General features: G+C 39.6%; 1 protein-coding gene across 1 annotated transcript in view; it reads left to right on the top strand.

The window, feature by feature from the left end:
* The window catches only part of hk2 (hexokinase 2), a 30,749-nt gene extending 14,806 nt beyond the window's left edge, over positions 1–15,943 (top strand). The window contains exons 7-18 of the mRNA XM_070964446.1: positions 226–409; positions 4,149–4,310; positions 4,937–5,170; positions 6,588–6,892; positions 7,010–7,158; positions 8,103–8,222; positions 9,247–9,342; positions 9,762–9,861; positions 10,083–10,266; positions 12,207–12,362; positions 14,163–14,399; positions 14,650–15,943. Coding sequence (XP_070820547.1) covers positions 226–409; positions 4,149–4,310; positions 4,937–5,170; positions 6,588–6,892; positions 7,010–7,158; positions 8,103–8,222; positions 9,247–9,342; positions 9,762–9,861; positions 10,083–10,266; positions 12,207–12,362; positions 14,163–14,399; positions 14,650–14,794 — 2,072 coding nt within the window. The 3' untranslated portion in view covers positions 14,795–15,943. The remainder of the gene's footprint in view (positions 1–225; positions 410–4,148; positions 4,311–4,936; positions 5,171–6,587; positions 6,893–7,009; positions 7,159–8,102; positions 8,223–9,246; positions 9,343–9,761; positions 9,862–10,082; positions 10,267–12,206; positions 12,363–14,162; positions 14,400–14,649) is intronic.
* Positions 15,944–22,912: the final 6,969 nt, after the last annotated feature.

Here is a 22,912-nt window from a genome sequence, read left to right as displayed (position 1 = left end):
TGATAATGAAACAAACCAGAACTGTAACACTTCAAAACAAGAGCAGATATAAACAAAGATTCTGGTTAGTGAGTGAAGAGTGATTGTTAGTTTTGAGACAGTGTGCTTGATTCATTTGTTTCAAACATGACTAATAAACAGAACAGCAACATTTTATGTCATTCTGGGTCTTTTTTTGGATGACAACTGCTCAGTAATTGTTATGCTGACACCCCTTCATTCAAGGAACGGGGACCAATGCCTGCTACATGGAGCAGATGAGGAACCTTGAGCTGCTGGACGGTGATGAGGGGCAGATGTGTGTCAACACAGAGTGGGGTGCTTTTGGTGACGATGGTGCCCTGGAGGACCTCCGCACTGACATTGACCGGGAAATAGACGCGGGTTCTCTTAACCCTGGCAAGCAGTTGTGAGTATCTATGACCTTTTCTGACTTGGTACCAGATAAATCATTTCTTAGTAGTGGCTTCACTTGACTGCAGACAGGCTTGTGTTGGAGACACCTTTTTTGGTAATGTTCTCATTGTTTCCATGCTTCCATTTTTTCATATCAGTACCCTCCCTGATGGCCTGCTCCTGTTTTCATTTTCTGTCGCTTCTAATACAAAATGTGTACCTTTTGTCATTCTTAATTCAGCCTAAAATACAATTCCACGGCATTATTTTCATCAAGACAAAAACATTGTCATGCCATACTCGACTCGGTGGGTAGAGTGCTCTTCTCTTTATCAGAAGGTTGGTGGTTCATCCCTGGCCTCGGCTACATGTCAAAGTATCCTTGGGAAAGGTACTGAACCCCATATTGCTTCTGATGCTGTGTCATTGTTGTGTGAGTGTGTGTGACTGGTTAATGGGCAGGTGGACTAGCCACCATCGTATGAATGAATGTGTGAATGCAGACTTTGTACCATCATCATCATTGTAAAAATGCTTTGAGTGGTCGTAAAACCAGAAGAGCGCTATATAAATGCAGTCCATTTACCATATTCACCACTTCGTAACTCTAATTTCTCCGAGTAACAGACAGATGCTGTTCTCACTTGCAGATTCCATTATTAAGTCACTGTCAGTGAAATTCAACACTTTGCACTGATATTTCTCATTATGCCTTCCAGCAGCTCAGCGGTCATAATTTCTGTTATGGCTAACATGTGCGCTAACACTTGATAAACCAAATTGTTTCAGTATTGCAAAGAAATAGATATACCCAATCTGTCTTACCAAAAGCCTTTTTTGTGTCCATTGATGCTGTGATGATGGTATGTTTGGTTCTTCTTAATTTGAATACTCTGTGGACAAGTGAGTCCTTGGAGTGAATCAGCTTTGGTTGGGATATATTAGATATATAATAATAGTCTCTCGTCTCAGTGATACTGACTTGCTTAAATGAACTGAATTGATTTTTATATTGGAACTAATGGCTAGCATTAGCCTGTAATTTACACGTTAAAGCAGTGTTCATGCTTGATTTCATGCTGCTGTTTGTAGAAGAATTTGGGGGCTGGAGAGGCAAGAAGTGTTTGTAGTAATAAGTTAAGTTAGAGGAAGATGATCCTTTATTGATTCCTAGAGGAGAAAATTGGCTGTTACAGCAGCACAATGACAGAATAAGTACAGATAAATAGAGAAACTTAAAGGGTGACTTTGTTTTCAAGTGACTAATGAAGACAACAGTTTTTGAAATTAGTCTGGTATTGAGCGAGACCACTGCAGTTGTAGCTGCAAAATGGGCTGGAATGTAACCCCTTTGAGGGGTATCATACCTTAGGCACTCAACAATCTGTAATGTAGTGCCCTCAGGAGTCCCCTGTTTCAAGCTGCACAGCAAACATTTCAGGTATCTTGGGATTGATGTTGTAAGACCCACTGGCTTTGTTTATTTTCATGAAATTTTTTTTTTTATTATTTATCTTCATGGCTGGTGGTAAGGGTCGGGGGTATGGGGTGCAGTACGCTGTGAATTTCCTGTAGTGATTACTGCAACATGGAGGGGTAGCCATGTTCTCAATGGGGAGGAGAGGTGTGAATGGGGCCAGAGGTGCTTTGTGGGGACCTTGACACTGTCTGAGCAGACAAGGGTGGAGGTTGAGCTGAAGCTATTGAAACAAAAATTCTCCCTGTGCTTGTTCTTGGCCTCTCAGTTTCCTCTTAAGCTTCTTTTGATCAATCAGTTCATTGTGATGAACTCAGGACCAAGTTTCTTAAAGGGGCGTGTGAATGAAGAATCAGAGGGATAATCCCCTTTATTAGTCACACAACAAGTACACGCTGCACACGCCATGCAATTGGTGAAATTTGTCCTCCGCATTTGACCCATCCTGGTCGTCCTTCCTCTGCGGCAGACCAGGAGCGGTGGGCTGCTATCCGACCAGCGTCCGGGGACCCAGGAGGATACCCCATGTGAAAAGGTGAACCCGGAGACATGCAAACTCCACACAGAAAGACTCCTTTCCTCGAGCAGCAGGCACCGAAAGCATGGTGGAGGACACACCCCCGGCGCCCACAGCGGGAATCGAACCTGCAACATTCTAGCTGTGTTTCCACCGTTCCACTGTTCCACCTGGTGGTGAATGGTGACACCCATGTGACACAGATACAAGAAATAACCCTTAAGTGCACCGTCTTGTTTCTGAACCATTTCTGACATACAGTAGCTGCAGCAAGTGTCAGTGTGAAACCTCTAAATGCAGTCTGCCTTTACTGTAGACTTAGGTGAACAAAGGCAGTATGTGTTTGTATGGTATGTGCATACATGCACAAACATGAGTTAATTTTCAGAATAACACTTTTATCAGTGGGTTTTATGCTGGAGCCCAATCCATATCTTTGCTCTAGAATAAAGTGGCAAAACACAGCTGGGGCCAAGAAATGTATCGGCCACCTCACTAATGGTTTTCTTATCATTGGGAAAGCAAATTCATTATTTACCTGTAGATGTGCCATGTGGGCGGGAGGCTCTGTGCCTTATAACCACCTGCACAGCCACACAGGATAGACTGAATGAATAAATAAATGAATACAGGTTGATTGCGTTCATGCTTGTATTAATTGTGTGCCTTTTTCAATTAGATAATTGAATGTGTTAATGTTTTATGTTTGTTTGCTGCCTTGCTGCAAAAATCCCTCTTATGGGCCAATTAAGATTATAGTTTTCTCTAACAATTTCCAGTCATGCTCTACTTGATCTGCCTGACATCAGGTGGTAACAGCAAGTGATTGTGTAGAATAAGTTTATATATAATATTTAGATTTATTCTTCGTATTATCATTCAATTACTTGTGTGAATGAGTGAAAAGTCAGTGAATCCTCACATTGAACTGTGTCAATCTAATCTAATCATCTCTAATCTGTTTCGTTATCCTGCACAAAACTGGATTTTACAGCAACCCTGTATTTCAAGCACCTTTCTAAATCTCCTGCAACCAACATCACTTTTAATGGCTTCTGTGCCGTCCAGCTCTCTTCAGCTCAGTTTGTCTCTAATCTCTTTTAGATATAAAAACAGTCTATAGGAAACTAAAAAGCAAGATCAATAAAATGTTCATTATATTATTACAAACTGCATCATCTGCATCTCTGTAGTTCCTCAGTGTCAAGCGATGCTGACAAAATGATCAGACAAGCCTGTGATTGTCAGCAAAGATGTGGCTGTTCTCATCAGCATAATGAATATCATCACTGAGCTGTCTAATTACTGCCTGTCAAATTCATTGTCTTCTGACATTTCCTTATAGTTGGAGGCCTATCACAGTGTAAAATATCGCTCATGACTTCTGATGCATCATTTGATACTGAAGAAAGAAAGAAAAGTGAAGTCTGACAGTGAGTCGCACAGGTGGCATGTTTGTACCCGACTTGAGAGTATTCTCAGATCTCTGTCTTTGCTAAGTGAGTACAAGGGCTTATTTCAAAGTTTCATCTAGACAGAAGGAGTTTCCAGAGTTTATATGTCAAATGTTTTGTGCCAGCAAGGCTTTCATTTAACCTCCTTTGTGTTTGAATGTGCATGTGCAGAAACAGTACTGTGGAAGTTTGGTTTAAGGTACAAATTAAAAAATTTGAAAATTAAAATTGAAGACTCTTATATAAAAATGGATGTGGCAATATTTTGTTAAATACCTTATTTTTTCTTCTCATTGGTGTGTAGGTTTGAGAAGATGATCAGCGGCATGTACATGGGGGAACTAGTGCGGCTCATCCTGGTGAGGATGACCAAAGAGCAGCTGCTGTTCCAGGGCAAGACGACAGCAGAGCTACTCACCACTGGGAGCTTCAATACAAGCTACATCTATGCCATTGATAATGACAAGTTAGTGTGTGTGTGTTTGAGAAACTTAGATGCAGTGATGGTACAGTGGTATTGTAAACAGTAGACAAATAGTGCGCACTAACCTGCACAAAGAACAGGCTCATCTGTTTTCTATCCCTTGTGTGTTATATGCAAGAACAGACAATTGCTGAAAATATGAGTTTGCATGACCTTTGAAATTATATTATCTGACTTGTTGGCCAGTGAGGTATGGCTGGCTGGCTGGCTGGCTGGCTGGCTGGCTGGCTGGCTGGCTGGCTGGCTGGCTGGCTGGCTGGCAGGCTGGCTGGCAGGCAGGCAGGCAGGCAGGCAGGCAGGCAGGCAGGCAGGCAGGCAGGCAGGCCATACTGTCATGCATATCATCACTTTTCAAGAATAATGAGAAATGTGTGAGTGAAGGGGATTAGATCAATACCAATTTGTATAGCAGAACTACATGACACTCAGATCTACTTCACAAATTAATTGTAACCCTCCTGTGTCCTTGATAATGTTGCAGCACCAGATGTCAAATAGTAAATGGCTACATTTATATAACTTTTTTTCCAAAGAGCTTTATAATTTTCCTCTCTTTCACCCATTCATTCACTGAAGTTATAGTGATTTGTATTCTGCTTTGCCTGCAGAGATGAGGAAGGTCTGGCAAGTGCTGAAAAGGTGCTCCGGGGATTGAGTCTGGATCCTTCAGTTGAGGACTGCATAGCCACTCAGCGGGTGTGTCAGATAGTATCTACACGGGCTGCACATCTGTGTGCTGCCACTCTAGTGGCAGTGCTGCGGCAGATCCGGGATAACAAGGCAGTTGAGAAGCTGCGGACAACTATTGGAGTAGATGGCTCTGTTTACAAGAATCATCAAGAGTAAGTGTTTCTGAGGACGACTACATTTGTTTCATTGTATCTCACAAATGCAAGCATGAGGGATGTGATTCTTCCAGATGAATCCAGAATTCCAGATTCTTCATGTTTATGCTGTTTATGCGGTGTTGAAAAAGTGTATCCCCCACAAACTAACTTTGGGGGGTGGCCATAACAGAGAGAGAGAGAGAGAGAGAGAGAGAGAGAGAGAGAGAGAGAGAGAGAGAGCGAGAGAGAGCGAGAGAGAGAGAGAGAGAGAGAGAGAGAGAGAGAGAGAGAGAGAGAGAGAGAGAGAGAGAGAGAGAGAGAGAGAGAGAGAGAGAGACTTGAGTAGTTGGAAGATCTGAAAATCACTTTATAGATACATTTATCATTTACCATTTTACCAGACACATAAGTGGACCCTTATTCAACAAAATAAACATGGTTATTTTAAGGGGGAACTTGTTTTTAATTCCATGTCTTATCAGGCCTATGTCTTGGTTTTAAATTCAATTGTTTCTAAAGAAAATCTATGGCAAAATCACTTTAAAGTAACAAAACATGAATGTTTATCACTGTCATCATCAAGTGTCTTTGAGATGTCCATGTCACAACAGGCCAAAGTATCAAACTTATAGAAACTATTTAGCTCTGTGTTGACATTACATGGTTTGGTTTTGACAGTGGCTGTAATGAGACCACTCTAACTCTGTCATGAATAATTTCCTTCACCTCAACTAGAGTGGTACAGTTTGGACTTGTCATTAAGATGCCATTAAATGTTGTAAAGCCAGTTTGACAACAGGCAGTGCGTTAACTTAACAGGGACTGAGGGATTTCCCTGATGGATAGATAGTAGCATCTGACTAAAGTAAGCTAACGTTAACTACTGCTGACCATATCAGGCTTATTAGCCCATTTTTTTGATGACAAAAATAAGAGCATAATCACAGTGACTGTGTGAATTCACATCAAGTTCTGGTTGTTTACCATTCCTGCTTTCCCAGGATCAGCTGTCTGATATAAAGGTGATATTTGGCTAAAACAACAGCTTTAGAATTTAGTTTCTGTCCCAGTATGAATGAAGTATGAAGTGAATGTTGGAGAGAGAGACAGAGAGAGACAGCCAGACAAAGAAGGTTTTACTGTGGTTAAGGCAAAGAGTGAGAAATGAAGACAAAGGTCATAAAACCTACCCAGTAGATTGTTACCTTTATAGTTTAACACAATGATTCATTCATTTATTCATTCATTCACCTTTTCACATCCCACAGTGTGGACTAATAACAGCCACTTACACACACTGTAGGTAATTTACAACATGAATTAGTATTTTTGCACCTTTAAGCTTTAATGAACTTGCGGTACAAGAGAAAAGGGGGAACAGAAGTGATAACAAAACTACAGTGATTTAACGACACGTTTCTGCTTTTTCTAGGTTTTCCAGGAGGCTCCACAAGATGGTACGCCGACTTGTGCCGGACTGTGATGTGCGTTTTTTGCAGTCGCAGTGTGGCAGTGGGAAGGGTGCAGCCATGGTAACAGCAGTAGCCTACCGTCTTGCTGCTCAGCATGCTGAGCGTCAGCGCATCCTGGACTCCCTGCGTTTGAGCCGTGAACAGCTGCTGGAGGTGAAGAACCGAATGAGTGAGGAGATGGTACGAGGCCTGTCAAAGCAAACCCACGAGCAGGCAAGCGTGAAGATGCTTCCCACCTATGTCAGATCCACCCCAGACGGAACAGGTAGCTTTGAGAGGAAAAAGGGACCTTCCACTTGAATCGTTTTTGAGTTAAGTGCTGTCTTTTCTAGAATCCTTGTATGTATGTGTTCAGGATTCTTGTCTTTATTGTCCTCATCAGAGCATGGTGACTTCTTGGCTTTGGACCTTGGGGGCTCCACCTTTCGGGTGCTGCTGGTGCAAGTGCAAAGTGGAAAGAAACGCAATGTGAACATGCACCACAAGATCTACAGTATCCCACAGGAGACCATGCAGGGCACAGGGGAAGAGGTAAAACATCACTGGGGGTTGAACTACTTTAGTGTTTCGCATAAGTGATAACAGCAACTGAAAAGATGACCCTGAGGGACTTCTGCCCTGTTTGCAAGGTTGAATAATCTCTGTTTTAAGCTGACCTTTTGACTAAAAGGTTTCTGACATAAGTTTATGTCTCAATTAATGATTACAAGCAAATTTTAATTAAACTAACACCTTATGTATTCAAGTTTTCATTTTATATGCGACAAGTTTTGTTTGATGGGTTGCAGAGATGGCTAACTGCTTCTTTATACAGAAAGTTAAATGATTTTTGGAGAAGGGTGGTGATGTTAGTGCTGTGTGTGTATGTTTTTAGATCTTAGGAAATCCCTTTAGACTGTAAAACATGCTGTTGGCTAAGTTAGCTACTTTTCAGTTTCTCTCCAGATGCCCTCATCTGCATAGAGTCCTTTTCGGACTGATCTCAAATCAGAGTTAATGACCATGTACATGAATGCTATTGTCATATCGCACCTAACCTACTCTAACTAGCTGGTCTCGGGCAAGTTGTTCAACCTTGGGGCCATTATAGTTATTATATAAACCAATGAAAACCTTTGAAGAAATCTAAGAGTTTTCACCACTGTCACATACTGGAAAAATATAATCTTCTGAGCTGGGGAAAACTGATCAAAAAAAAAAAAAATATATATATATATGTGTGTGTGTGTGTGTGTGTGTGTGTGTGTGTGTGTGTGTGTGTGTGTGTGTGTGTGTGTGTGTGTGTATGTGTATATATATGTGTATATATAGAGAGAATATATATTTTCTCTCCATTTGCACTATGTAAAGCCCTCCAAATACTTTGTATTTTGGCAAAAACGAGGGTAACATACCTGAGGGAGATGATCCATTGTTTGTAACTTAGTATTGTTGTGCTTTTTTTTTTTTTTCATTTTCTGTCTCTCATGTATCAGCTTTTCAACCACATTGTGTACTGCATTGCCGACTTTCTGGAATACATGGGCATGAAAGGAGCATCCTTACCTCTGGGATTTACGTTCTCATTCCCCTGCCATCAAAGCAAACTGGATCAGGTAATGTTTGACTCAATATTCATTCTAAGTGTAAAGCTAATCATACATGTTAATAACATATTGAATCTGGAGTACCTGCATTTTTACACATTTGCCTGGACTTCAGGTTTAAATGCCATTAAGTTGGCAGAAATGATAGTGTTTGTTCCCAGGGCTGCAACACCTGCATTTATTCTCTCTCCTGTTCTTTGGTGGATTTCCCCAACCATGGAATAGATTCTATTTTATTTTATTTACAATCAAGTAAACCCTACGGCTTTAATCAACATGAGTTAGGAAGAAGTGTGTATTTATTATCCAAAACCAGCATAAGACTGCGACAGCAAATGTCTTCACCATTTTGACAACATGTGCAGCATTTAGAAAAAATGCTGGCAAGTGAGAAAACACAACCAAATACAGAAACACGTTGCAAAAAGCACAGATGACAGTGGAAGCTGTTTCCAGAGGATACTAAGAAGTGATGCACATGCCAGGAATACAATCTAACTTTTTTTAAGTGATTGTGTTTTTTGGTGGGACAACAAGCGTGTCCTAGCTGTGTCCGTTCAGCATGTTCATAATTTTTTAGTGTCATCTGTGCTGCCTGCATCGTTTCTGTGTTTGGTTGTGTTTTCTCACTTTGTAGCATTGTTTTGTCGATGCACACACACGTGTCATATTGGTGAAGATATCTTCTTCAGGTGCAGTGCATTGAGTTCCCAGGGTCATTGTAATAAAGCTTTGCTTTTTACACAGTGATGGTTGTACTGTCATTTATGTTTGGATTTAATGTACAGAAGCAAAGTATAACTGATTGGGATTTAATTTTCTTTGATTGCACATTTAGTGCAATCATGTATGGACAGGTGTCCTTCAAAACTTCAGATTTCAGATTTACTATAGATTTATATGATAATACAAGAATGTGCTGACAAAATGTATTTTGCAGTTCACCTTTATCAATCCCCCTGCTGCTATTGCAGTGACCTCCATGTATCTTTAGGTTACAGTTACACACAAGTTACTGCTGTCATTTCTCCAGGGCATTCTTCTCAAGTGGACAAAAGGTTTTAAAGCCAGTGGCTGTGAAGGACAAGACGTCATTACATTACTTAAAGATGCTGTTCGCCGCACACAGGTCAGTGCACACATCAGAACTTTTTTAAAGAAATGTGGCCTGTGAATGTTGAAACCTGAATAACATAATAAAGAGTATGCACACAGCTGCCACATCGGCTTACAAACAACGCTGACTTACAAACATCTTCTATCTTGTCATACAGACTCCTTGCGTAAGAACTTAGAGTAGCAATGATCTGCTTTTGATTTCATATAATGTAGAAACTCTGTAGTAATTTAATAATTTTATCAAAATACACAGTGCCACAGATGTTTTCAGGGAGCATGCAATGGGATTTTTTTCTGGTGTCATTTGTTCAGTGTAAAACAGTGTTTTTGTTGTTTTGTTAAGATATCACTGAACTTACCACTTCTCACAATTTGAATGTGTTTAGTTGAATGGACAGTTGGAAATAAATTTTTTGTCACTGCGTTCAGGAATTTGACTTGAACTTCATAGCGGTGGTTAATGACACAGTGGGAACCATGATGACCTGCGGCTACGAGGACTCCAAATGTGAAGTGGGGCTCATCGTAGGTAAGACTGTCCACCCCCCACCTTCCTCTCTAGAATCTAGCCTCTTTGTCTCCTTGTCCCTTTTTTTGAACATTAGAATTGATTTACTGTCAGAAAATATTGAGTGATTTTTTTTTGGGGGGGGGGGGGGGGGGGGGGCTTGTTTCCCTTTGAAATAAAAAAAATTGTGTTTTCCTTCCATGAATCTATTCGTAATACCCTTCCACTTGTCTTTAACTCAGGCACAGGCACCAATGCCTGCTACATGGAGGAAATGCAGAACATTGAACTGGTGGAGGGTGATGACGGTCGTATGTGTGTCAACATGGAGTGGGGAGCATTTGGGGACAGTGGTGAACTTGATGACTTCTGCACCCAGTTTGATCGCATTGTTGATGAATGCTCGAACAACCCTGGGAAACAGAGGTACTGGTCCACATGCAATTTTATGTGTGTTGGTGTTTCACTGTTTGTCAGACCTTTGAGGACTCGATATCAGTAATACTTTATCATTAGTACTGTACATGAAAGTCACTCCATGATGGTAGGACCACTTCTTTGTCTGCATAAAACATACATGTTCTAAAACATGTATGTTCTGGCAATTTTGTACTTAAAAAAACACAAAGTCGTTCACTGTCTTTCTGAGAGTTTATTCTGACGCCTGTACACGGACTGGACACATAGTGTCCAGAGCAGGAGAAGTTGTTATAATATACAATACATTGCCTTGCAAACAGGATGACCTTGTTCTACCATCAGAACAATGTCAGCACAATAGGCACATCATAATGTGTTGAGCAATCAGGACAAAATGTTCATTTAATCAGTTGATAATAACATACATGGGTTAGGGTTAGTTATGGTCATGATAAGCAGATTATGACACATGCACACACCTAATCATATGCTATGGTTATTCATTTGGCTTTAAGACAGTGAATGCTTATGATTGAGTAAAAGAGAAGATGAATGATAAGAATTCCCATTACACATATCTAGTGCTCTGCTGCACTGACGCAAGTGGATTCACTTGTTATTGAATCTTTTATTCTTGTTGTGTCAAAAACCATATTCTGAACTTAGTTTTAGCCTCGGGTCTCTCCCTCACTCATTTTAATCATAAATCAGTCTCATTCGATGTACAGGTTTCTCCCTCTGCTCTTGCACAAACTGCTCCTGTATGCTCTCATTTATTAAACTCAAGTACTGCTTGTCTATTTTCCACACCAATCACCTGCCAAATTGAATCCTCTTGCTGTCATCAGTCACTGAGCAATTACTCTCTTCAGTCAATCCCACAGCCTTATCCTAGACTCAGTTGCCCCTCTCACAAAAAGAACTTGCAAAACAAAAATCTTTGTGTGGCTCAGTGACCAAATAAGATTTATTAGAAGGGACAGCAAAGCAGAGCTCAAGTGGTATAAAGATCAAATCAGATCTCCTGTAATTTTTCTTCACCCCTATTATCTCTGTTATAAACCCCCCTCTTAGACTTAGTCGCAGTCACCTGTGAGGACTGTCAAAGATTCTTTTTCGAAGTTGAAAACATCAGACTGAATGACTCTTCCTCTGATAAGGCTGTTGTCGCTCTGCACAGGAGTCTACCAGCTTGATTTTTTTTCAGCCCATTTCTCTGCCCCAACTTGATAAAATTCTTACCAGCATGAAGCCGTCTATCAGCTGCCTTGATGTTGATAGATAAGTTGCTGAAGGAGGATATTGAAGGGGAAACTGGCTTGAAAATACTCAGTGTTATTAAAAGCTCTCTTCTTACTGGGAATATCCCACTTTGGTTCAAACACTCTGTGACCCAGCCTCTACTTATATAAAAAAAAAAAACTTGTCTTGATCCACTAACACCAAGTGACTTCAGACCTATTTCAACGGTGCTGGAATACTGGAGAAAGTGGTCCTTGAGCAGTTGCTACCGTTCCTTACACAAGTAACACGTTCAAGACACGACACACAATCTGACCTGTTGAGGGAAACCAATGATCTCCTTGTAACAGCTGATGGTGGTCACTCCTCCTTCTCTCAGCACTTCCTTTGAAACGTGGACTGCTTTTTGCTTACTGACCGCCTGCATCGTTTGGTTGGAGTCTCTGGCACGGCTCTCGACTGGTTTTGTTCTTCTACCACAGACAGGACCTTCTCTGTCATGGTTAATAGTTCATCCTGTACCCCCTGTTTCCTTTCTGTGCTTTCATTCCTGAAAATGATGAATTGGAGCTATTCTGTTTTTTTATGTTTATTTTTTGTATTTATATTTTTAGCATCAGTTTGATTAAAGGTGTGACAGGACCGTAAAATACATGTTTATTCTGTGTCTCTAAGCTTTCAGATTGTGTGTCTTTTTCTCTGAGGTATGAGAAGATGATCAGTGGCATGTATCTCGGGGAGATAGTGAGGAATGTGCTGATGGATTTTACTGCTAAGGGCCTGCTGTTCAGAGGCAAACTGTCTGAGCGACTGAAGACCCGGGGCATCTTTGAGACCAAGTTCCTGTCACAGATTGAAACGTGAGTGTTACAGACTGTTCAAGTGTTACTGACTCCCTTTATGTGCACAAAATATTCCAATTTCTGCCCTTATTCTTCAAAAGACAATATTCCCACTCAGTGCACTTTTCTCAAAGACGTCTGCATGTGGAGGTCAGTGTAATGTGTCCTGGAGGATGGCTCATTTAGGTTGTAGCTCATTGTTTGCCTTACAGTGGTTGGAAAGAGCCATCATTTGTGCTTTAACAATGTTTTGCTTAAGTGTGAATCTGTGAATATCTGGGCCTTCCTTTTGTGCATTCATCTCCACCCCAGCCCTACAAACTGTTGGCTGAGCAACACACAGAACTGACTCTAAACAAGCAAGAAGCCAAAATGTGGTAAAAATCCCACCTGAGACATATATTCTGAATGCTCTGAAAATGCTACATTTGGAATAAAGCCTGATTAAATTATCCAAACACAATGTACTATTTACATGAGCTGTATAGAATTGGGAATGTTGTCCTATTCAGAAAATCAGTGGCATATTAGTGTGCATGTAAACATTGTCAGTGTCTCTCCACAGCTTACCCCTGTTCTCCTTGGTAACCATGCATTAAGAATTGAAAAAAAAAAAAAAACATATTAGATATTTATTACACAATGGGTGGGGAGCAGAGAGAAAGGAGAGTTGGAGGATGAGTGTGCAAGACCAAGGCCACATGACTATACTTCTGTTGTATCTTCTGATGCTTGAACCTACTTGAATGTTTATTTTTTCTTGCTCAATATGCTCCATTGTACACTCAGACTTAAGTAGGCCTTTCAGAAATGTACGTCTTTGCTGACGTCACCATGCTATTTGTCGAAAGCTGATTTATCCGCGCTTACTTTTTTAGAGAGCCTTCACTGTCTAATTCCAGGACAGGACAGAGCTTGCTTGAAATGGGTGGTATTTCACGGTGAACAGGCCACTGATCGTTACAGTCCTGTTGTTGCGAGCACTGATCACTTTCCAGCTTCTCTCCAGTGTCGCATCTGAGTGCTGATACTTAGCAGCTGAAATATGAAAATGAAAAGATGAACATAATGGAAAGGAAATTGTTAATATTTTTTTTTTATTATACAGCCGCTGACACACGGATCTCTGTGTCCTTAAAACTCGGACTTCCAACATTAAGATTAAACTTGTCTCTGGTGTGTAACCCATAACCCACTGTGCGGTCTATAGTGTCTCTGCAGCTAGATATTGTCTTGAAACAGAGAAAAACGGCTGTTGTGTCGTACTGTCTCAGTACAATAATATGTTACCTTTACATAGAATTCTAACAAGTGCAGGCGTCTTCAGTTGAGTAAGCCTTGGTCGTCAATATGAGTTGTACTGTTTTTCTAATGACTGTGTTACTCTCAGACACATTTGTAAACATGCTCGCTATGTAAATCTTTCGATGCTACATATTTCAGTCAACAGTCAGAACCTTTCAAACAGAAATGTTTCAGTATTCATTATCTGATATATTGTCAGTCGTGAATGCAGAAATGAATTAATTGACAAGTTCATTCTCAAATAGTGTGACCTTTCATTGTAGCTTGCAGGTACCTTAAACACATTTAGATAAAGGTGATAGCTCTAAGTGTTTCAGAAAACTTGAGAGAAAAGCTTTACTGTAAAGCATTATGAGCTGTAGCTTGAAGATCCAATCAGTGCCTTTGTCGTCAGATAAGTTTTTCTGTTACAAAATAACCTCATGCTCCTCCAGGCTGCAGCGTATGTGAGCTAGTGCTGAAAGCAGCATATGTCATTGTGTATAACCCTCGCAATTCTCTCTGATCCTAAAGTGACCGTCTGGCCATGCGGCAGGTCCGCTCAATCCTGCAGCACCTGGGCCTCACCAGCTCCACGTGTGATGACAGCGTGCTGGTGAAGGAGGTCTGTAGTGTGGTCGCCCGCCGTGCCGCTCAGCTCTGCGGTGCTGGTTTAGCTGCTGTGGTCGACAAGATGAGACAGAACCGCAACCTCAATCAGTTTTCCATCACCGTGGGAGTGGATGGCACCCTTTATAAAACGCATCCTCAGTAAGCAGCAATTACATCCTAACACGGACATATTTTTCTCTGATGGCAAACAGTTACAGTAGGTGTCATCATAATGGATAGACCATATGCAAGACCTCCATATCAAAAACATTATATTTTCAATATTTATTGTATTTTGGACACTTCATATTTATCCATACATTATAGCTAACTGCTGATCAAACATTGGAGCGAGAGGTTTTCAAACACTGAACCTTTTTTATTCTCTTCCTCTCCTCTTTATCAAAAGCTTCTCCAGCATCATGCAAGAGACATTGCAGGATTTGGCACCGCAATGTCAGGTGACTTTCCAGAAGTCTGAGGATGGAAGCGGGAAGGGAGCAGCACTGATCACAGCTGTGGCCTGTAGGATCAGGAGCGAAGGGCAGCAGTAAACTGTCAAACCAGCGGAGGACAGGTAGAGCCAGGGTTACTATGACTGATTTTCTGTACCAGGTCACCAAAATAAAGTCACACACACCTCGACCTAAGGTTAGAGCTTACTGTAGCACAGTAATGTTTCATCTCATTTTGTGTGTGTATGTGTGTTCACATGCCTATATTTGAATGTGAGTTTTAGGTTTGTGTTGTGAATAGACATACATCTTTATGGTGTGAACTGACATTGGATGGAGGACGAGGAGGAGGAGGAGGGTAAATTCAGAAATTACAGCTACAGATTTTGCACCTTCTATGAAATAATGACTGTTACAAATTGAGAGGCTGATTTCACCTTTTACACTCCCTTTTTTTCTTTTCTTTTGCACTTTTGAACCCAAGCCTGTGATCTGTGTTGACTTTGGCAACAACAAAACACATCTGCATGATTTTTGCATATTGAATTCTTCGTTTTGTCGTGCTTTTCTTAAAATGGATTTTATGACAGCAAATTTCTGGTTTCACAAAGAACGACCAAACACAACGTTTGAATCGAAACACTTTGTATACAGTTGTGAACTTTTACTTTTTCCTTGACTTAAAATATCAAATTTGTCCTCATATTAATCTAAGATATTTCAAAATGTCATTAAAAATAAATGTTATACTCCTTGTCTCTTCATTGCGAGTAGAGCATAAGCAAGAAAATGACAACCCGCAGTCCTGCGAATGTCTGAACAATGTCTGCAGCTTCAGAGAGATTTCAGAGTGAAGTACAGCTGTTTTTCCTGAAATGTTATATATATACAGTGACAATCAATTGTAGTTTATTGAACAAAGTGTTATTGAGTTGTGCACAAATACCATAAATATCCAGTTACTCTATCCAGTACCCCACTGATTACGCCTTAATGTTTGATTAGCATATGAACCTTCCTGTGCTCTGAAACTAAGCTGTGCTTTTTGCTCCTTAAAAAACATATCCTACATTTATTACAAGAAAGAGTTCTTCAGCCAGCAGCAGATTGTCTGCTTTTTGCCTCAGATAGAAGCTACCAACAGCTGTTTCATTGTGTCTAAGTCTGATCATTATTACCTAACAGTGATGCTGTCATCAAAAATGTCATCAAACAAGGGTTGTCACAATAAAATAGACTTAAAATGCCATTGTTGTCAGTTTATAATTGTGCTCTCTCCATTCAGTGCCCCCTTTTTTTTCTTGCTCTAACAAGCTACCACCCTCACCTCCACTGTAGACAGCTAAGCAAGCTCTTATTAAACAATTAGAAGTGCTGCAGTTTCCTTTGCAGCAGTAGACACTGTCAGCAGTACACCAACTGAAGCCAAAAGACTGATTTGCAGTGAACTAAACTTTGCACCCTCAAACTAAACGTGTTTGTTTGAGGGTGTAAAAAGTTTTTCCTGCCAAGCTGAATGAGCGAAATGTGAAACTTTAAGATATCATCAAAATCTGCTACATACAGATTAGAATCTCTGGTTATTTTGTACCAACTTGTTTTTAAAGAGAATTACATTTATTTGGTGTTGGATTTCAAGAGTTTGAGAAAACACAGGGACCCCTTAATTGTTTACCTGGAGGGGGGAGTTAATGAAGCCACAGTATTAAAAAATGTAAAGAGCAAGGTTTGGTTTCACCCCCAGCTCTATTATTTATGTATGCTTTTCCTGTTTGTGTTGAGCATAATTTGTACTTGTTAGTCTGTTTGATAGAGCAGACAAAAAACATTCGCAAGCAACAATGCCTGCTATGCATTCAGATATATTCCTTTGATTTTAAAGTGCATAATATGCAGCTTAATTAATGTGACTGTACTTTACCTGACACCATAACCACTATGAAGACCTCTATAATTAGCGTTCAGTTCTATGAATGGCACATGCCACACAAAGGAAATGTAAATCAGACATCATAAAAAGAGAATTACTTGCCTCTCCAATTGTAGATGAAAGAATTTAACACATGAGGTTGAATGTTCCCCAAAGCCACACTTTGTGTAGCTGTGTATTTCCAATGATGAAACTGCATGTAGCCATACACATGGAGGGGTCACAGTACAGAGGACTGACGTGGCAGCAAGACACCCAGACTGAAAGTCATTTTATGTCTCTTTGTGGCTTCTCTTGTTGTTGCTATAACAGCTATAGTTTTTTGTGTCTGTCATTGTTTTGCCTACCCTTGCCTCCAGACACAATTTTGTGTCTGTTTTTTTGTATCATAGTTGTTCTGTGTCTGCAGTTGTTTTGTTGGTGGAAGTTGTTGGTAGTTGTTTGGATGGTGTTTTGTTTCTCTGTAGTCATTTTGTTTCATTTTGCATGTCTTTGTGGTTATTTTGTGGTCGTTGTACATCTTTTCTTCTCTGTTTGCAGCTCTGATGGCGTATTGAGTATCTTTGATGTCTGAAGTTTTTCAGATCTCTGGCCATTTTGTGTCTCTGTGGTGGTTTAGTGTCTCTTTGTAGTCATTTCGCATCTCTTTTCTTTTTTCTTGTTCTTGTTGTTTTGCATCTTATTACAGTCATTTTGCATCTCTTTTTTTAACCATTCTGTGTTTCTTTTATTGTGTAGGTGAAACAGAAATTTCAGGTGCTGTTGTTGGTTGAAAAACTGCAACTGAACTTTAGTATTTAATTCATATTGAAGATGAAGAGATGCACTATTATGCTAATTCAGTCATCCATCCATGATTGCAGCAGTGCACCTTGATGACTATTTAACAAAGATTAACATATATACCGTATGCCCATATACATCTCTAATACATGCGTAATGTTGAGCAGGGAGTTCCTGTGTGTCTTTCCTCTAGTCATATTATCCTTCTTAAGTATAGATTTTAAGCCTAGATAGTGAAAAATGTACCAGTTGAATGGACTCTCTGATGCATTGTTGTGTATTGTTAAGTACGGTAATGAAGTGAAATAAAGTAGTGACATTAACCATCCTGTGCAGTACCTCCAGCTGCACACACACAAAACAAAATAAGAAATCTTATTTTAGAAATCCCATCTCACCACAATAATCATGGAAAAGTCTTGAAATATCAAAAACATTTAATGAAGCTATTTTTTTTTTTTACATAGATCTCACGCATAAAAACAGATTCTTAAGTATTGACTTTATTTTTAACTAATTATTTAATGTTATAAGTAACTTAAAAAAAGTGGCAGAATGAAAGGGTTAATATGATATTTCAACACTCTTCTGTACATCACTACTTTGTGTTAAACATAAAGTTAAGTGCTTGTTACATCATAAGTCCTGCCTAAGTAATGGCTTGATAAACAGCAATGATTGATTCTTATAGAGCCAGTGGCATATTACAAGCTGGGAGGATATATTGACTACTGTCAGGCACCCACACGTAAATGATAAATCATAAATGTAAGCATGTCAGCCTGGTATGGCGCACAGTCCAAGTCAACCCAGCTCACAATGAATACAAAGTAAATATTTGTACCACCAGAATCCTTACCCTGTTTCCAACTGTGTATTAACTACATTTCATACTGAGCTCTGATGATGCTCTGTAAGGACCTGCAAATGTTAGTCTGAGTTCAGTTTACTGAGAAGGTAACAGGCTGTAGAACAAAGACGTCCTTTAGGCGAATCATTTATTTGGTAACCATCATACGAGAAATTGAAAAAACAAAACAAAACAAAACAAAAAAAAAAAACAAGTGTACAAAACAACACAAATAGTGACCACACATAAACGTGAACACAGCTGTAGGTTGCTGCAAGCAATTACACACACGGACAATTTACACTATATATGCATGAAGAAAATCCCCCAAAACACAGAAGTGAAATAGCACAGTTTATATCTTCCAATACAGCAGCTTACGGTTAAAAGCCATTTGTGTCACACATAACATAGCTCCAGCTCCTCAGCTACACCCACAACCAAATGCAGCAGTGTGCCTGTCTTTTACAGCTGAAGTGCAAGCATGCATACTGTGAGGTCGTGAGTGGCGGTGTCGGTTAGGTGATTAATTTATTCCAGACTGATATACCTCAACAACTAATGGATGCATTTCCACATACAGATATTCATTGTGTCTGGAAGATGAATCTACTGACTTCGGTGATCCCATTGTTTATCCTATAGCGACAGCATAGCGACAGCATGAGGTTGACATTTGTGGTTTTGATAATTACATAGGTTTATCTTTACTTTGGTTTAAGGTCGAAACTAATGGCATCTTCATCAACCTCAGCTAGCTGTACTTTGTCCTAAAATAGGATGAACATGGTGCCTCCTAAACATCCGATTAACATAATGTTAGCATTGTCATTGTCAGCACGTTAGAATGCTGATGGTAGCATTTAGCCTATGCACCGCTGTGAGAGCAGAGTCTCTACAATTTAGTTGAGTCGAACCAGTGTGCACTACAAGGGCTCACATGGTGGCTCAGAAGAATTGAAAGTAATGGCCTTACTTATCCAAGGAGGGCTTAATTGTAGGTCGGGGCCAATGGAGGGCCAACTCCCAAGCTCAAGACCTACCTACGAAAGAAAAGGAACACTCATTCAAGGACAACAATGTACATATTTTGACAGGGAGGACAGATGAATTGAAACAGGAGTGAAAGAGGCTATGAATGTAAAAATAGAGAGACCATCCCTCAACACTGGAGCAGGTCTATGACACCGCTTATCCCCAACCTACATTGTTGTCCTTTCATTCCTTCCCATCCAGTTAGTCTCCCAACAACCATAACAACTGTCATTCACTCAGCCAGCCACGTTCAAATGGTTCAACGACTGTGATAATAAGATGATGTTTTTTGTCAAAAGACTAGCCAGCTCATCATCGTCCATCACTTCAAACCATAGACAGGAAAACTGAATGCTGCTGCTTTGTTTGAGGTTGCACCTGAACAGAGAAGAGTTTTCTTTCTTTCAATGCATTTCTCATACATTTTTTTCACAAGCGTACAGAATCAAAGATGAATATTCGAACAAAAAATTGAGGGCTTCAGTACTATAAAAAAAACATTAATAGAATTGGCATTCAATAAACCCATGTCAGTCAAACTGTGGTACATATATATATTGAAACAGAACTACAGAATTACAGCCAGTTACACAGTATGATAAAAGCATAATTAACATTCTTAGCAACCTGAATTGGGATGCTACATGCTGCCAAGGCAAATTAAAACACTTGAAATGAGCACAGAAAAGCAGTTCAACAATAAGCTTACTTGCATAACAGGGCATAAATATAACAAGTAACTGATAGTGAGTGCCATTGGTCTGGTCAAGGCTCGGCCAAAGTACAATAACAATGCTGCACACGTTGACAAGGCATCAACCAAGGAACATGTTCAAGTTACACTTAGACAACACCAAATACTTAATGCAGAGAGATAAACTCTTTTTTTATTATATCCATTTTTTTCATTGAGGCTCTTGTAGATAAATCTGTAGAAAGCACATATATTGCGTATATATCATTTTGTGTCTGTATCTTATGTAGAACTGATGGTTTCTTTCAACAGCTCCTGAATCCAAACACCCTTTATTTTTTTTTTATTTCACAATCATGAACACACCTCTAATCTACAACCAACACAGTAGCTTTAGACAACCAAAGAGTTCGAGCATAAACATATTACCAGTTGAGGCTGTGCTGTTAGTAAGCTATGACTCTTTAGTATATTTCCTGTCAGCCATGCGAACAACAGCAAACCTGTGTTCATCCACAATGCTTTGAAAATGAAATATGTATTGAGATATCACTGACGAAAGCTTAAACTCACCATCTGTTAGCCAACTGGCAAAGTACTGCAGAGATAAGACCTGAGGATGTACATTGTAGATACTGAGAATTTTATTGCAGTGGAAATTCTTACCAAAATCTACTCCCTCCTTGTAATTTTTTAAATTGTAAACTATGCAGGCAAAAGCTTTAATCAGACAAATCAAAGATTTATATGGTTGTCATTGTTTTTTTTCCACCTCAAAGATTGTTGTTCAATTCAAAATATCACATAATGTCATGCATGAAATCAGAAACAAAACAAAACAAAAAAATTAGAACACACACAGAATTTAAACAGTGATTTGAAAATCAAAGTGTGTGTCAAGCTCCAAAAACCCTGGCTCCTATGCTTGCCATAATGCAACTCAAAAGCATGTTTCATTAGACCTCTCCTGTCTGTCAACTGTCAGCTTCTTTCAAACCCTACACCTTCAGTATTTTGTAACAGGCTTTCTGTTAAAAGTTTGAAGTCAAGCCAAGATTCGCCTGCTGACACTATCTTAAAACATTTTGTTAAGCTCCTTGCAGAGTAACATAAAACTGTTGTCACAAGCTGAACGGTACTCCTATTGACAGTTAACGCCATGCGTAAAATGTCCCTTTACAATGAAATTTCCTTAATGGTGAGTTTTTTTTTTCCAGGAAAATGGAAAGTAGTCACTTTGAAATCATGGGAAAACCTTCATCCCTATCATATCAATGCTAAGTATATATACCCTGGAGTTAACAGGAAAAATTACAGTTAGCATGCCTCACATTCACAGTTTTGCCTACTTTACCCTTTTATGAACCGACAAACAACTGCAGAGAGAGAGCAAAATGAGAATCCTGCTCTATGTTTGCAATAGAGCAACTGACTGCAGTGTTGTAACGACCTGGTGTTTGCTATGCTACGGTAACAAAGATGGCTAGCAATATCATAGTGTTTGCCTGATCAGCAAATATGATTGCAACTCTTATCATTATTGATGAGTTTTGAGGCTGGCCTTGCTTTTCAAATGTTGCACCAACATTTTGTTTGGTTTTGTGGACAGATGATAAATAGATGTTTCCAAGAGAAATGGACAAACACAAGTAAAAGGGAAGCCATTGTGTCTAAGTTAGTTTGTGGGGACCTGCTCGCATTGATGAACGAAGATAATCTTGAGCATCATTAAAGCTACAAACATGCTAAACTGGATGAGCTGCAAGACCTAGTGCTTTAGCCATTCACTGATACAGGCTTCATTTTGAAATCTCAACTGAGGTTAGGAAGGGAGTTACTGGCATTGGTCAGCAACATTCACAAACCCCAGACAGGAATATGATAGTAAATGCAAAGTGAAGGAAGGATTTGCTGGGACCGCAATACATTAATTTGGGATTGTTGAAAGAAATATGTGCTTCTTGGCTCCAAAAGCACGAGGCGAAATACTATTGCCTACCAGATCTCAAATTGCTGACCACCACTATAGAAAAGGAATAAGATGTGGGAGGACACCTTTTGTGCTTCATTATTTCTGATCTTATTCTAATTATTACTCTCAAGTCGGTTTTATTCTCTAACCTATTTTACATAATTTTCCTATGCCTGTCTTTATGTTGCAAAGCACTTTGAGCTGCAATTCCTGTAAGAAAGCTGCTATTCAAACACATTTATTAGTAGTAGTAGGAGGAGGAGGAGGAGGAGGAGGAGGAGGAGTACATTTAATTCTGTACCACTTGAACATTTTAAAGGTATTATGGTAGAACATTATTTTGATAAGACAAACACTTATCCAGTTGAAGGTTATTTCTTGTGTATGCTGATGTAAATCGAGGTAGTTACCAACACATTTTGTTTTATATTGTTGTTATTATTTTATATTATGTAATAAAATGTATAATATGGTATGTTTGTACGTTTGCAATGTTCTGGAGGTAGATTTTTTATTAGTGTTTGAAGGCACAGCTTTTAACGACTGAATGTCTAATATTACAATATCCATCATAGGAATTTGCTATAGAGGCATCAACTGGTAGAACTGTTTTTGCTTTACAATTTCCTTTGAGGTTTCCAACCTCACTGTACAAACTAATCTGGTGTACACAGTTGAAATCAGAAATCAGATGTCCTGTGAAATGGTATCATTGCCTTGTGATGTCTTCCCTGTATAAACACCTCAGTGAGCAGTCAATCTTGACCTGCATAACAATGGAGTTTTTGTTATGGAGTGAGAGGCAGAATAATTTGATAGCATGGTTAGCAAACAAATGTAATGTGTGTCTTGGTTGCTCTTTTAGTTCCACTCTAATGCAACCTCACCTCTGATGCACGTTTCTTCAAGTGCATCATCAGAGGAGTTCAAGCGCTCCTTACGTGGGAAGTACG

The sequence above is a fragment of the Chaetodon trifascialis genome, chromosome 6, assembly GCF_039877785.1.
Source record: "Chaetodon trifascialis isolate fChaTrf1 chromosome 6, fChaTrf1.hap1, whole genome shotgun sequence".
In the NCBI taxonomy this organism is placed as follows: domain Eukaryota; kingdom Metazoa; phylum Chordata; class Actinopteri; order Chaetodontiformes; family Chaetodontidae; genus Chaetodon; species Chaetodon trifascialis.
The sequence above is the reverse complement of the archived record's forward strand: the minus strand, read 5'-3'. Positions and strand labels throughout refer to the sequence as shown.